At 40.8% G+C, this 15,648-nt stretch overlaps 1 protein-coding gene across 1 annotated transcript in view; it reads left to right on the top strand.

The window, feature by feature from the left end:
* The window catches only part of triob (trio Rho guanine nucleotide exchange factor b), a 63,404-nt gene that overhangs the window by 23,806 nt on the left and 23,950 nt on the right, over positions 1 to 15,648 (top strand). Inside the window, exons 14-33 of the mRNA XM_070835969.1 lie at positions 1,680 to 1,875; positions 2,658 to 2,824; positions 5,251 to 5,370; positions 6,437 to 6,535; positions 6,655 to 6,747; positions 7,007 to 7,156; positions 7,290 to 7,404; positions 7,618 to 7,733; positions 9,105 to 9,227; positions 9,585 to 9,779; positions 10,241 to 10,356; positions 11,475 to 11,541; positions 12,123 to 12,232; positions 12,402 to 12,471; positions 12,725 to 12,814; positions 12,975 to 13,067; positions 13,242 to 13,353; positions 13,692 to 13,882; positions 14,224 to 14,325; positions 15,462 to 15,601. Coding sequence (XP_070692070.1) covers positions 1,680 to 1,875; positions 2,658 to 2,824; positions 5,251 to 5,370; positions 6,437 to 6,535; positions 6,655 to 6,747; positions 7,007 to 7,156; positions 7,290 to 7,404; positions 7,618 to 7,733; positions 9,105 to 9,227; positions 9,585 to 9,779; positions 10,241 to 10,356; positions 11,475 to 11,541; positions 12,123 to 12,232; positions 12,402 to 12,471; positions 12,725 to 12,814; positions 12,975 to 13,067; positions 13,242 to 13,353; positions 13,692 to 13,882; positions 14,224 to 14,325; positions 15,462 to 15,601 — 2,465 coding nt within the window. The remainder of the gene's footprint in view (positions 1 to 1,679; positions 1,876 to 2,657; positions 2,825 to 5,250; positions 5,371 to 6,436; positions 6,536 to 6,654; positions 6,748 to 7,006; positions 7,157 to 7,289; positions 7,405 to 7,617; positions 7,734 to 9,104; positions 9,228 to 9,584; positions 9,780 to 10,240; positions 10,357 to 11,474; positions 11,542 to 12,122; positions 12,233 to 12,401; positions 12,472 to 12,724; positions 12,815 to 12,974; positions 13,068 to 13,241; positions 13,354 to 13,691; positions 13,883 to 14,223; positions 14,326 to 15,461; positions 15,602 to 15,648) is intronic.

Below are 15,648 nucleotides of genomic sequence, written 5' to 3'. Positions count from 1 at the left end.
CCTGGTAACTCCACACATTTCAAATTGACACATTCTTTGCATTAGCTTATAGGGTTACACAACAGCTGAATGTAGGACAGGCACTAAGGTCAAACCATTCGAGGAGCTTCAAACTTTCACCCATGTCACCAAAGTAGCTGAGAACATGAATGTTGAAATTTGACCAGTTTTGCCTTTCATAAACCATGTTATGGCCACTTTATTGTAAATGTCAATATGGAAAGCACAGATCTGACATTAAGATATGATTTCACACCTACATAGAATCCAGTCTTAAATAAAACAGGAAAACAATGAAATGGCTAATGCCAATACTGCATGATAAGGTCAGTATGATAATCTTTTCCATTCCATTATTTACAGTATAATGTAGACATGCTGTATCATTTTGCTCTTGAAATTTTACTTTTTACCAGAACTACTTACTGTAACTTCTTCATCTTTCTCACTGTTGCTTGCAATAAAACTTAACACTTCCTGCAGATGTTAGACAGTAAATGCCTTATGGGAAAGGGAGTTCTTCACAGCAAACAGCAGTGACAGCAAGTCATTAGGAAATCAGGAAACAAGGTTATTAAATGTACAGGACAAAATATAATGTTATTGAAAATGTGTAATTGAAACCTGTGAGACCCAATTCTCACTTCAGAGACAGTAAATGAAGCCTCTGCCATTATTTTTTACAGTAACTCCATATATCAGACCTCCTGAGTTAGGAAAAAAGAAAAAATAACATTGACAGACATGGCTGAATGGTGCCAGGATCAAGGTGCCCCCCGGTATCATGATTCAGTCTGCGTGGGCAGTCGGAGACAAGCGCTGACATCTCGGTTCATCTGCTTTACCAGCCGTGCATCAGCAGTGTAATATGTTATCTGTTATTATGGCAGTCAGCTTTGGCTGTGGTTGGGTTACAGCAATTAAACTGTCTGACTTAGCATTCAGAAATTCTCTTAACCATAATATTATATGGATAAAGAAATATCATGCCTTAGTGTCTTTTGAATGTGGTGCATCTTGTTGTCTTAGCAGTGTGATGTCCACCATGAAATCTTGACTTTGTGGGTTCGAATTCAGTTGGGGACTTTTGTCACACATCATTACATGCGGTTTTACCCTCTCTCCATTTGCCCTTTTTTTTTTTTTTTCAATATTTTATTTTCAATTTTTTCATTTTTGAACAAAACAGAGAAGAACAAAGTAAACAGGCTCTGGACAGACGAAGACAGACATACATGAAAGGGAAAAAAAAAAAAAAACCCCTAAGGATGTAAATCTAATTAATTGAGAAAAATAATAAATAAATATACATAGCCAGTGCTACATTGTGGTGTTGCTGAGATGTGTGTGAGTGTGCGATGAACGCAGGGATAAGGGGTCAACTAGCTCAGTCCCTTAGCTTTTGCTCTCGCAAAGGTGTGTGAGGTATGGGTCCCCAGATGTCAGAGTATTTTTGCACTCTGTTGGTCCGTATGAATCTGAGTTTTTCCATTTGTAGAACTCCATTTGCCCTTTTGACTGTCAAATGACATCAGCAAGCAGAACTAGAAATTAGTTTTTTTTGGATTATGCTTTTTTCTCAGGCTTTTTTGTGAATGAAAGTATTCTTATCTGTGAGTTAACCTGTCTCTTCCCTCCTGTCTCACTCACTCTGCTTCCATCCCCTCTCCCCCTCTCAGATCATCTCAGACCTGGAGTCATGGAACGAGGAACTGTCCCAGCAGATGAGTGACTTTGACACAGAGGACCTGACGTTGGCGGAGCAGAGGCTACAGCATCATGCAGACAAGGCACTTACTATGAACAACCTCACCTTTGACGTCATCCACCAGGGACAAGAGTTGCTGCAGTATGTCACAGAGGTCCAGGCATCTGGTGAGTGAAGGAATAGAAAAACATTTCCTAAAGTATTTTTTTCAAGCACAGACTAAATGCACCACTGACACATGTAAGGTACCGCACAAAACAGATTTTGCTTCAAATCATGTCATGTTCACCATTGTTTTAAACCACTGTAGGGCAATACACACACAGAGAAAGAATGTTGTAGGACCAGGACTCCTTTGTTATTGTGATGTTTCACCTTAGAGAATGTTGCACTACAAATCTAGCTGACATTATACAGAAATCTGCCTCTGCAGTCAGACATCTACACTGCTTCAACTTGCAAGAGCCACCTCTAAAGCTTGCCTCAGGACAACAATTATTTACCAGGGCAGCCTTGCAGCTAGCGTCACGACTGGCACACAGTGCCGCTGTGGAATGCTGGACTAAAATGTGAGAACAGATTACGCCAATGCTAAATTTGTCTGTGCAGAAAATGTCTCTCAGACATAATTTACCCTGCTTCCACAAGATCAGCAGTTTACTGTCTGCATGGCTTTATGCTATTAAGAATTTGAGTTATTTATGCCATCCATGAATAATTTTTAAAATGTGAATCTGTATGCAACTGGCTGTTTGCTATTCAACAAATACACAAGAACATTTATGAAATATATATTATATACGTGCATAGAAATGCTAAATAACTCTTCATTCAATACCCTTTTGCCCTTGTCAGTAACAGTAAGTGATTATTGAGTGAATGAATAGGAAGGAAAAAAAATGGCACAAACAGATGTTGTAAAAGATTATAAAGTGTCATTTTTGTGCAGGTGTGGAGCTGTTATGCGACAGAGATGTGGACATGGCCACCCGGGTCCAGGACCTGCTAGAGTTTCTCCACGAGAAGCAGCAGGAGTTGGATCTGGCGGCAGAGCAGCACAGGAGACACCTGGAGCAGTGCGTCCAGTTAAGGCATCTGCAGGCTGAAGTCAAACAGGTTCGTACTTGTAGAAGAAAAGGACAAGAGAGTATAACAGGGATGGACAATGATACAGTGTTAAAGCGGTGACTGGAGGGTGTAGATGGGACTCAAAACAAGCAAATCAAGCTACAAAAGAGGCTTTTTAGTGATGGAAAAATAATCCCTGTAATAAGGACAGCTGACACTTATAATTATGGTATATGTTATTGATGGTAAACAATAGTTGTATATATCAGCAGTGGAAATAAAGCTCATGTATAAATGCGCACATGTGCTATATTTAAGAATTAAACACACCCAGGACTATCTGTAATGATTCCTCGATCCTAAGACCGGATCAGTCATGTGTTGACAGACATTCTGACAATTTATTGATAGCTTACCATGATGTGACAGCAGAGTGCAAACAGGCTACAGTACGTTCTGTCTATACATGACCATGAGTGGATGACTCATCCTGTGTCAGTAATCTCTCTCCCTCCCCTTTCTTTCTCTTTCTCTCGCTGTATTCCTATCTGTCTATATCTCTTTCCGACTTTGGGGAATAGTCAGAGTGATACAGTGTGGTTGGATGTTCAGCCAAGGTTTAAAGAGAGAGCGAGATAAATGGAAATTCAAGGCGAAAGAAGACAAATGGGCCAGACACAATCTGCCTTGATAGGGAGGGAAAGAGAGAGGCTTTCTTTCGTTTATTGTTGTGTCAGCGAAGAGCTTATTAACTAGCAATTCTCTCCCTATATTCATTCAGTAGTTTAATATAATCACAGCAAGGAAATTGAGTGTGCAATGTAGCCTACTGATATTTCAAAGCAAAACAAAAACAAACACAGAGCCAATTTTCATAACTAGGCCTGTTATTATAGTGATGCAGCCGAATAACAACAGGCTTTATGTTTCAATTTGCACTAGAATTAATAAGAAATTGAAAGAAAAGTGGTGGCAGATATGAAATTTAGACTTAACTTATAAAACTGTACCCGGAGAGTATTAGAGCAAAATATTTTGGAAGGTATCAGTGCAACTGATCTGACAGTATGATGATAATGTGATAACAGTACGATGCTGGTGTTCTTTGAGAGGCAGTGCTATACGTGCAGCTATGGGCTGTTATAGAAATCTGTGTGTGTTTTTTAAGGTTTTTTTAACCAAGTAAATACTTTTTAAACAATTTTGAGCACACACCATGTACTAGTTTTTGACATTGGTTTCTCAATGTAAAATACCGCCCAACTGCTTCTGCCTTCTTTGCCTCCAACTCTGTTGGACTAAAGTTGGACGCAACCATAATTTGGTAATTGTAGCCTGTATATTTCTGTCACTGATTTATTTATAAATATAGCATCCCGGCCTGGGATTAGTGCTGCTCTGCTGTTGCTGCTGTTTTCTTTTTCATGTCTTCAGATGTCCCAAACCAAGAGGTGGTTACTTGTTAGGTCTGCTCTTTGTCATTATATAATAACACTTAAAGAATAGGGATCACGAAGAGAGCAAGGGTTATAACAAAGGTAAAAGAACTTAAAGTGTTGTAAATTGGTGTCAGATGTAGTGGGATTATGAAATATTGGAGCATATTATGTAAATTAAATTGTATGATTGTATGCCAATCCACACTAATGAATCATATTTGTCCTCATTATTGCTGGTGTTACTGCAGTTTCTTCATGCATTAGAGTTACATGATGGGGACAATCAGCTCCTCTGATATGGCAGATGCCAACAACCATACATGTCCTGCCTCAGGACATTGCAAGTGCAGTGGAAACATAGGCCCTGTTTAAGTTGCTGGAAAAACAAGAGTCAGAGTTATGTTGCGTCATCATTTTTATTGCCAAGCTTCAGTTCTGCCCATCACCCACACAGCAGGTGTGCTTGCTGAGTCAGACAGAGAGGTGTCTTTGATAGACTGTGTTTAACATACCCTTTGGCTAGAACTAGGCCAACAAAACTATGAGCAAATGGGATTTTGTGTGCATCCAGGGGCGCGTGTATGCGAGGCAGGGTGCGTGGTAGAGATTATGCACAAAGGGGATAAAGGCCTCGGACGGTAAATGATAGAGGAGGTAGGTAGGTTGGTGCAAGGTGAAATTTGAAGAGCGTAAAGGAATTGGAGCAGGATCAGAGTGAGGATGCAAGGGAATAAGGGGGTGTCGGGCTTAGAGAAGCAACAAAAACATGTAAGAAGAGGCAGGTAAAGGGGAAAAGTTTGTGCACATGGAGAGAGAATATTGAAGAGCAGATGGAAGTAAGAGAAAAGAAAATAAGAGCAAAGAATTGTTGACTGAGAAATGCATAGTTTTGAGAATGTTTGAGTTTGGTTCGGGTTTTTTTCAAAGTGTTTTCAGAGCGTAAGTAGTGCAAATAATTCCAGTCTGTTAAAAATAAGGAGTGAATAATAACAAAACCCTTTGTGTGCCTGTGCTCGTGCTGTGTGTGTGTTTTAGGTGCTGGGTTGGATCCGTAATGGCGAGTCCATGCTGAATGCTGGTCTGATCACAGCCAGTTCGTTACAAGAAGCCGAACAGCTGCAGAAGGAACATGAACAGTTCCAACATGCAATAGAGGTAAAATTTAAAAATATATATATTTATGTATGTGTGTGTGTGTATGCATATATTTTCATCTTCTTGCTCTCTTTGCCATTATGTTGATATCCATGTGTTTTGTACTTTCAGTTGCATGTTTCTTTCTTATTACTCATACATTCATCCATCCCTTTTTTTCCTCTTTCACTTTCATCATGTTTGTCTTGATTCATCTCCTCCTGCTCCATTCTTCGTCTCCCTTTTCCCCTCATCTTTTACCACGTCTGCATCTCCTCTGCTCCGTTCAACCTTTTGCCTTTCTAAAACTCTTCTCAGGTGCGTATGCGTCTCCACCGCCTCCCCTTCTTATCACAAGTCACACATGAAATGGAATTATGAATAACTAATATCACTACTTCTCTTTCTTCTCCCTCTGCTCACCTTTCTTCTTTATTTCCTTTCCTCTCTTTACCACTGATTATGCAGGGTGCATTTCCTTTGAACTCTGTCGAGCCTGGCTCATTTTAATGCAGGCCCTGTGCTTGACCTACTTCTACAGAGTTCACATACACACATGCTCATGCACATTCACAATAAAACTGTGTTTATGATTATTGCTAACATTTGAACATTGTAGTCCCTGAAACCACTGTGTGGTGAGAAAAAAGCAAACTGTATGGAAATGCTTTACCTTGCCCTGCGGGTGCTGCAGACTTTATCAAAGATGGCAGAAAATCCTTCATTCTTCTTTTATCTCCATGTTTTCCATTCCTCTTGTGCTCTGAGTCCAGCAAGGAGCAAAAGCCTTGTTCTCAGGCTAACTGCTGTGACACAAAAATCACCAGATACTGTCCTTTTTTACCTCCCTTACCTCCCTTATCTCATTTCCTCTCCACCATGCTCACTCCAGGACAATCTTTATGATAAAGCTATAATCAGACACTGCTTTTATTTATTCAGCCTCTCTTCCACTCTCCACCAAACTGCCCTGTGGGGACATACACAGAGCCAGGGTCCTATTTTCAAAGCAATCATTATGATACAGATATTCATATAACTCTTGAATTTCATTGTTTTTTTATCTCACTCTTATCCCCCCGTGCAGAAAACTCATCAGAGTGCGCTGCAGGTACAGCAGAAGGCTGAGGCCTTACTCCAGGCAAACCACTACGACATGGATATGATCAGAGACTGTGCAGAAAAGGTATTGCTCTCTTACGGCTGTGTACATCCCTAAAGGAGAACATGAATGACAACGTAGGCAGCGTGATTGCTATTTTAATGCCAGGTGTCGTAAACTGATTCGTTTTGTTTGACTTGAAGGTGGCTGACCACTGGCAGCAACTGATGCTGAAGATGGAGGACAGACTGAAGCTGGTTAATGCTTCTGTGGCCTTCTACAAGACCTCTGAACAGGTATGTTCATCTCTGTGTGTGTATGCAAGTGGTGTTAGAGTGTTAGATAATCTTCAATGGAGCAAAAATGACAAAAAAGGTTTGTACACTCTCCTTTTTGAACATCAGCAGACCAGGAAGAGTGGTGCCTGCTGTACCAGAATATGATGTTAAAAATTGCTCCTGTGGAAGTGTAGTTTCACAGGTTGCATGAAAGTCTGGAGAAGGGAAAGGTCAGTGTTGTGCAGTGATTTTATGTATTGTATTGTCTATGTGTCAGGTGTGCAGTGTGTTAGAAAGCCTGGAGCAGGAGTATAAGAGAGAAGAAGACTGGTGTGGTGGTGCTGATAAACTGGGCCCGAACAGTGAGTCAGACCATGTCACTCCCATGATCAGTAAACATCTGGAGCAGAAAGAGGCCTTCCTCAAGGTGAGCATTTACATTTAAGCAAATAGGTATCAAAACACTTGCTGTTTGTGTGATTTTTAAACAAATTTTGAATATCTAATTAGTCAGAAGGATAGTACTATTGACCCTGACATCTTTTCTCATTCTTTTACAGGCCTGTACATTAGCCAGGCGTAATGCTGACGTCTTCTTGAAGTACCTGCACAGGAACAGTGTCAATATGCCGGGCATGTTGTCCCATGTAAAAGCTCCAGAGACTCAGGTTAAAAGTAAGCAGATGACTCTACGGTCAACTTTTATCTTTTCTGTATCATCACAAAGATGATTATGTCGTGTTTATTAGCTTATATAACTTTGTTTATTCACCATTTCTTAATTCATTCACATAATTATAAATTCAGCTGTTCAGTATGTTCCAGTATAATGCTGACGACGTACCGTAATAACCATCTTGAATACATTTTGTGTTTGTGTTTCATCAGATATCTTGAATGAGCTGCTGCAGAGAGAGAACAGAGTGCTCCACTTCTGGACCATGAGGAAGCGGAGGCTGGACCAGTGCCAGCAATATGTGGTGTTTGAACGCAGTGCCAAACAGGTGTGTGCTAATGATTTGTGTGTGTGCTGCATGTTCATGTGTGCACTTGCAATAAGCCGAATTCGGAGACGAGGCTGAGCAGATCGGTACATTGTGTCATTCAGTTTGCTACAGTAGAAATAAGCCCCCTCCCTCTTAGATGATGATCGGCTCTGGTTCGAATTGGAAATAAATCAACAAGTTGACTTGTCTCAGTTAGCATACAGCTGCAACTTCCATCTTGATTTGTCTAAATCGGGCAGTCTGTTTTCTTAGTAATGATATATTTCAGATATACTGGAAATGATGTAAGCTGGCAAACATTTGCAACAATGACAGTCTTAAAGACGGCTGTCATTATGTGGCCCAGTACATTTAAACACTATGTTTATTATAGACCATTGCCAAACCTCCAACCACTCATTTTTACCCATCAGGCAGTACTGAACATTTCAATCCCTGGAGTTTTTATTGTACAATTTTTTCATTGTGTTTCAAAAGAATAAGATGTCAAGCCACAAGAACACTCAATATATCTCGTCTCCCATTGTTCAAAAATTCAAGGTCTCATGAGACAGAAGAAGTTTGGATAATACTGGTTAGCAGCAGCTGAGATCTCTTTACACCCCACTGACTGAGCTGACATTTGGAGTTTATTTAAACATGACTGACTGCTAGAAATTCTTTATTTTCAAGAAGCAGATGGAGGCTTGAATCTGTGGCTCTTAACTCCGTCTCTGTGTACCAGGTCTGAGGCTGTTTAACTACAAGATACTTTGCTCCCTCTTGTGGTGTTTGGATAGCACAGTGCAGGCACACAGCAGTGCGCTTAGCCAATAAAATCAGATGACATCATAGATGTTTCTAGGACATGGCTATTCTAGGGCGATCCAGGTTTTATCCCCAGGGCCCAAATGCTTTTTGGTCTCACAGTTTGACTGGACCAGTTCTGCCACGCTGGTTATAAAGTACACAGACACTAGAAAGAATAGAAAATAAGTAGCACCTTTGGAAAATGAGTGCTAGAAATGTATGGATAAGTTTCTGATAGGTGATAACAGGTTGTATCTACATGGTAAACTGATGATATGTGTGCAGGGGACTCTTGCGTTATATTGTTGTTTCTAAAATTATATAGATGTCAACTTTTCTAATCCTGAATTTCCATGAGTGTGATTTGAGAAACATTACAAAGGAAGTCTTAAAGGGGATCATTTTATACATATCAAAGCTTGGCCCCTGCCTTTAATTCTATTATATTTATAAGTGTTTCAATTGTACCAGCTTGTGCCAGCCCCTCAGATTTGGATATTTGATAGAGACTGTGTCAAATTGTGTAACTAAAATCCCTGCAGTGTGAATGTACTCACATGTCATTGGTTGTTTCCTCAGGCCCTGGAGTGGATCCATGACACTGGGGAGTTTTACCTGTCGACACACACATCCACTGGCTCCAGCATTCATCACACACAGGAGCTTCTGAAAGAGCACGAAGACTTCCAGATCACAGCAAAGGTATGTGTGTGTGTGTGTGTTTATGTTTATTTGTTGATCTGTTAGAGATCATAGGAGTGTGTTTTTGTGTCTGTTGCTATGCCGGTTGTGTCGTGTTTGGTGTGTGTTTGCACAGTCCTGTGCTCTGTTGTGAGGCCCATTCCCAGGGCAGCGTATTGTCCTGTTTCCTCACTGCTGTGTCACTGTTATTGTGTCAGAGAACAAGCTATTGTGTCCATCAAGCAGCACACTGATTCCTAACCCCCTCTGTGTCTCCCTCTGTCTCTCTGTTATCTACCTTTCCTCCGCTGGGACTGCCTGTCTGCGGCCACCTCTCCTCTCTCTCCATCCCCTCCCTGAATGTCTCTCTATTGACAGCAAACCAAAGAGCGGGTAAAGCTGTTGATCCAGCTGGCGGATGGGTTTTGTGACAAGGGCCACGCCCATGCCCTGGAGATAAAGAAATGGGTGTCCTCGGTGGACAAGCGCTACAGGGACTTCTCTCTCCGCATGGACAAATACCGAACCTGCCTGGAAACGGCGCTCGGCATTTCTTCTGACTCCAACAAGGCTGTGAGTGCGCACCATTGATAGAAATCAAAAAGGAATACAGATATCAACCCTAATGTGTTTTGGATTTTTTCTTTTATTAATTTTTTTTTACTTTTCTGGGTTGATGCTACTTAATGAAAGACCATAGAGAGATAACAGCCTTTGATGCAGTATATGTCTGCCACAGGTTATAGAAATAAGGCTGCAGCCCAGGCCTCTTGTCTTTCTAGTATGGGATTAAAAAAAAATCATGTTCTATGTGATGAATTTAAGCAAACCACCCCTGGCTTTAGCTTATTTCTATACATCAGGTGGTCAGATGTAGGTAGATATTGGATCACTGAATGTTCCTATTTAAACTCCATCTGCCAACAGTTCATTTTAATGTACTTGAAAGCAAATACATCACACGTGACTGTGTTGACTAGTGAATGGCCACCATGCTGTTATGAACAATGTAAAAGCCACAGTGATCTTTTCAGAGTAAAGAGCTGCAACTGGACATCATCCCAGCCAGTGCTCCAGGGTCAGAGGTCAAGTTGAGGGATGCTGCGCATGAACTCAACGAGGAGAAGAGGAAGTCAGCGCGAAGGAAAGAGTGAGTCCACAAGACATTTCCCTGGTACACTCTCTGCCGATCACCACCTGATGTTTAGCATCACAGGTCTCCAACAGAGCCCTTGAAAAATGCCTGGATGAATAATTCAGTGATTTCCTGCAAACATACTGTATGGAAGCACCTTATTTCTTCAGTCTGATTAAGATTTTATATCCGCAGCCAGCCAGGCCTTCATTTCAAATTGTTAGGGTTAGTGATAATGTTGAGTTTTATGTCAAATTACTCAGAGAACATGAACACATCGCAGTGGATGTTGAAATCTTCAAATCCAATCGAGTGTGTAAACAAATGGAGATGGAATTTATAGTGCATGTGAGAGGATGCAGAGCAGTAATGTGCCTTATGGGCATTTCTCATAAAAATGTTTTAGTGTTCCTCATGCTGTATAGATTATCTGTGGTAATTAGTTTGAAATTGTTTATGGGGGAAATTCATGAAGAAGGGAGCCTATTACCAGCCTGCAAATTACAGTACATACACTATATTCACAAGGCGTAAGTGAGCCATAAGCAGGTTATAATGCATCCACATACAGCAAGAACGCTAAATTTGTCATAACATAAGAGGGGATGCTTGGGATGGATTTAGAGCAGGAAATGGTTGTTCGAAATGCTACCACAGACTGTAACAGCAGGCTGTTTGTGACTGTAGATCAAAATATGAAAGCAACACAGTCTGATCTCATTTAGTCTGTGATTTTATTACATAGACACTTTCCTGCTATGTGGCCTGAATTGTGCGACTAATGCTGCACGCTGACATCATAAAGTTATTGTTTTCGAAGAAACAAGAAAGAGTTGATTAAAAGAACATTAAACTTGCAATAACTGATTTTAAGACCAGCCCATGTTGTCTGTGTTTGAATTGTTGTTTGTTATGTGCTGCAAACGCTTGATAATCACGTCCTGCTGTACAGTTGCCACAGCCGTTAAAAGGAGCGAAAAGCAGAGTCAAATTCTGCATCTTTCAAAACGCTTAGTTTTTGTTTTGTTTTGTACATCCTAGTCTTCACACCACCTTTTTTTTTAAATTATATTTGGTCTACAGCACCTGATCATGTTCATCAGTGTCTCCTCTCCCAATGCATGTCCTTTCAGATTTATAATGGCCGAGCTGATTCAAACAGAGAAAGCCTACGTCAGAGACCTACGGGAGTGTATGGATGTAAGTACTGTCTTGTATTAGTTGACACTCTTCACTTCCTCTCCCTGGATGGCAACCAGGTCAGGGGACTCCTTTTCTTCTTGTAGTCCACCATGAGCTCATTGGTTTTGCTGACACTGAGCTTCAGGTGATTGTCGTTGTGATGTCACGTGATGAAGCTCTCCATCAGTCAGAAGGCTGCACGTTCTCACTGGAATCCTACGTGTCAATATAGTGATAACATTTCATTTCACTACATATATTATATTAGTCTCGACAGTGTAACTTGGCAGAAGCATACAACTGCAAAGTGGTAATTCTAGTTTAGGTGTTGATGTTATTGTTGTTGTCTTAAGTCCTTATATATTGTGAACATTTTCCTTTAAAATGTACATTTTAATTTTTATTGTAATTAGTTCCACTTTTTCTCTGTCCCTTTTCTCAAGTCATGTCCGTAAAAAAGTAAATGATTCATTGAATTATGTTATGTGACAATCAGATGCTCTTACATCAGATGATTTGCCACACACAGATTTCTAGGTATTTAATTAATTATGCGCTGGTGTGTATGTGTGTGTGTGTGTGTGTGTGCACATGCACAGACGTACCTGTGGGAGATGACCAGCGGTGTGGAGGAGATCCCTCCTGGTATTGTCAACAAGGAACACATCATCTTTGGGAACATGCAGGACCTCTACGAGTTTCATCACAAGTGAGTAGAGCAGTAATCTGTAACATCTGTATTCTTTAGCGTCAACATCAGCTGATTTAGTTTAAAATGACACATTTCAAGTGCAAATCTTCTCTCAGCAGTAGTGAACGTACACTTTTTCCCTCAGCTTCTCATTGTTCCCCCTTTAAATCTTTCCGTTGCTGTGCAGTATCTTCCTGAAGGAGTTGGAGAAGTATGAGCAGCTTCCAGAGGATGTCGGCCATTGTTTCGTGACATGGGTAAGAGATATACAAGTTATGACTTTTATTCGTATTTGTGTTCCTGAGCTGTTGTTGCACTTTAATCAATCAATGACAAATTTGCACAAGCGTTGTTTAAATTTGCTCTGTTTTCATCAGCATTTTTTCTCAGTGATTAGGCACAGTGTACTAGGCCTGTAGATTTTTACACACTCTTCCTCAAGCTGTTATTTAGCATTAAAGACTTTCGATATCTTGTGATTAAAGCGCTGGTTTTCTTTCTCCTGCTCAGGCTGATAAGTTCCAGATGTATGTGAACTACTGTAAGAACAAGCCGGACTCCACCCAGCTCATCCTGGAACATGCTGGACCCTACTTTGATGTAAGTAACCACAAAATCTGCTTGATTTCATGGTTGATAGTATTCAATCTTTTAAACATTTCACTATGCATTACATGAGTTAGAATAATAAAGACCTTCTTCTGTGAGCTGAGAGCTGTCTTCTGTGAGACATGTGTCTGCTTCCTTTTCCGATTTACAGGAAATCCAGCAAAGGCATCGTCTTGCCAACTCCATCTCCTCTTATCTGATTAAACCAGTCCAGAGAATCACTAAATACCAGCTTCTTCTCAAGGTACAGCATGCCTTTAATTCATGTAAAAGTAAGACTATCTTGTCTGGCATTATTCACTTTTTGCAAGCAAGCATGCAAACAGTAGGAATTTAATCTTTTAACAAAGTCATTAATGTATTCATTATGTCCTCTTTTATACTATATATGTTTCTGTTTGTGTGTTTCTTGTTGTAGGAATTGTTGACATGCTGTGAAGAGGGCAAAGGCGAGATCAAGGATGGTCTTGAAGTGATGCTCAGTGTGCCGAAGAGAGCCAATGATGCTATGCACCTGTCTATGCTGGATGGTGGGTACACACACAGAGCCTCACACACAGAGCCTCACACACACAGCACTGCTATTCATGGGATGCACGTGTTTTTTTTTCGTAGTCACTCGTACAGCAGCTCAGTAAGTGTGCTCTGAGTATCTAATGTTTGCTACTAACTGAACTCTGACCTTGTTTTTATGAAAGGAATCACGTCACTCACTTTCAATTCATTTCAATTCAGCACAAATGACTCAGCTGTGAGTCAGTTATAACTTCATTCAGCTTCTCTCCACTTGCCACCCACGAAGATATTTGTACATACTGTGCATACACCCCTAAATTATTCTCTTCCTCCACTCCATTCACTGCCTCAGGGTTTGATGGGAACATTGACTCCCAGGGAGAGTTAATACTCCAGGAGTCCTTCCAGGTCTGGGATCCCAAGACTCTGATACGAAAGGGTCGCGACAGACACCTCTTCCTGTTTGAGATGTCTCTGGTGTTCAGCAAAGAAGTCAAGGACTCAAACGGGCGCAGCAAGTACCTGTACAAGAGCAAGCTCTTTGTAAGTAATGTACTGTTCTATCTGATCTGTTCTATCTTTTTTTTTTTTTTTTTTACCATTTATGACAGCTGAGACGTCTGTTAGGATATACTGTTAAAATTACAGGGGCTGTCTATGGATGATGCTACGAAGCTATTGACGATAGTATTACAACAGTATTAAAAGCGCAAACTATCACATGATGACACCTGGTTATAGTTATTATTATTTCATTTATAGGAGTTGGGTCAACTGGAAGACCTGCATAGCACACATTGTTTTTATTTTGGTTGCAAATTGATATCATCATTTTTTTGTTAATGTGTCTTGTGGATTTGCTGACATGTTTTTTACCTCCTCAGACATCAGAGCTCGGAGTGACAGAACACGTGGAGGGAGATCCCTGTAAGTTTGCCCTGTGGGTGGGCAGGACCCCGACCTCAGACAACAAGATCGTCCTCAAGGTATCAAGATGTTGATTTTAATGGTGAAAATAATGTTTCCTCACTGCATTCATATTTACAGTAACTTTGTAATTTTGAAAGAACAGCTTTCTCATCTTTGAGATATTACAACAATATCTGATGTAAATGATCAAGTTAAAACTGAGACCCAAAATTTTGCTTCAGCTCCACTAAGTGTAAAATAGACCCCCATGTGATTCCCCTTCTGCAGGAAGGGTCAAGTTGTTCACACATAAAGAAGAGTGACTCCATGTCTGTAGTCCACCCCCACTAAATCCTACATAGTTCCCTCTGTTCAGCCAAGAAAGTTCACTCCCTGTGGGGGGTTGGAGTGTTACTTTCTCCTACTTATTCACTCATCACACGGAAACATTAGCATAGCAGTTGATAGGTCAGAAACCAAACTCACAAGCAACTTGGTAGTTCTCACACAGTGAGTCAGAAGCAATGTTTTATGCAGGGTGTGTAGATATGCGATTGCTTTTGGGACTGACAGTAAGAAGAGACAGAAACTTGTGGATCCCTGTGTATGTGCGTCGCCATGTGTGACTGTGTGCTGTACAGCTATCTGCTTTATTACATAATTCCTGATGACCATCTTAATCCGGGTCTTATGTAACACGGTGCCACAGCAGCCTTGATGCTGGTAGTTGCTAAGTGAAGCATGAAAAGGAGACACAGACAAGGTTAGTCATATGCAAAATACAGTGTCGCATTGGCTGAGTGACGTTAATACACACGAGGCTGACAATAAATGTCCGTAGTGTCTCTGTGGAAGTCTAAGAGGAGCTTAGAAAACGCCGCTGTCACTGTTTAACGTTATATCTGAATATAGACGTGTGACTCAGATACAAGACTGCAGGGATCAACGCACTGTGGGATTGGACAAAACTATATAATTGCTAAATTAAACCTGATACTGTGTTATGGGTCAACAATTTATTCATTCTGGCCAAGTGAACAGGGTGACTGCTTTTAGTTTTTCTCGACTGCTCCCATGTGTTGCTGCTGATTTAATCTTCTGTCTGTGCCTGTGTGCGAAAAAGCAGGAAAAAAAACACCTGGCTTCACTGTTGACACAACAGCAGTACATATTAGAATCTGAAAATCTAACCAGATCACGTGCTGTGTCCCAGGCTTCAAGTATTGAGAACAAGCAGGATTGGATCAAACACATTCGGGAGGTTATCCAGGAGCGAACTGTCCACCTGCGTGGAGCTCTTAAGGAGCCCATCCACATCCCTAAAGCCACCACAACTAAACATAAAGGCAGAAGGTAAGCTACCAGTGCACTACTCTGTACTGACATTTTTGTTAATGTTT

Source organism: Pempheris klunzingeri, chromosome 8 (genome assembly GCF_042242105.1).
Source record: "Pempheris klunzingeri isolate RE-2024b chromosome 8, fPemKlu1.hap1, whole genome shotgun sequence".
Classification (NCBI taxonomy): Eukaryota; Metazoa; Chordata; class Actinopteri; order Acropomatiformes; family Pempheridae; genus Pempheris; species Pempheris klunzingeri.
Note: the sequence above shows the minus strand (reverse complement) of the source record. Positions and strands in the feature narration are given on the sequence as shown.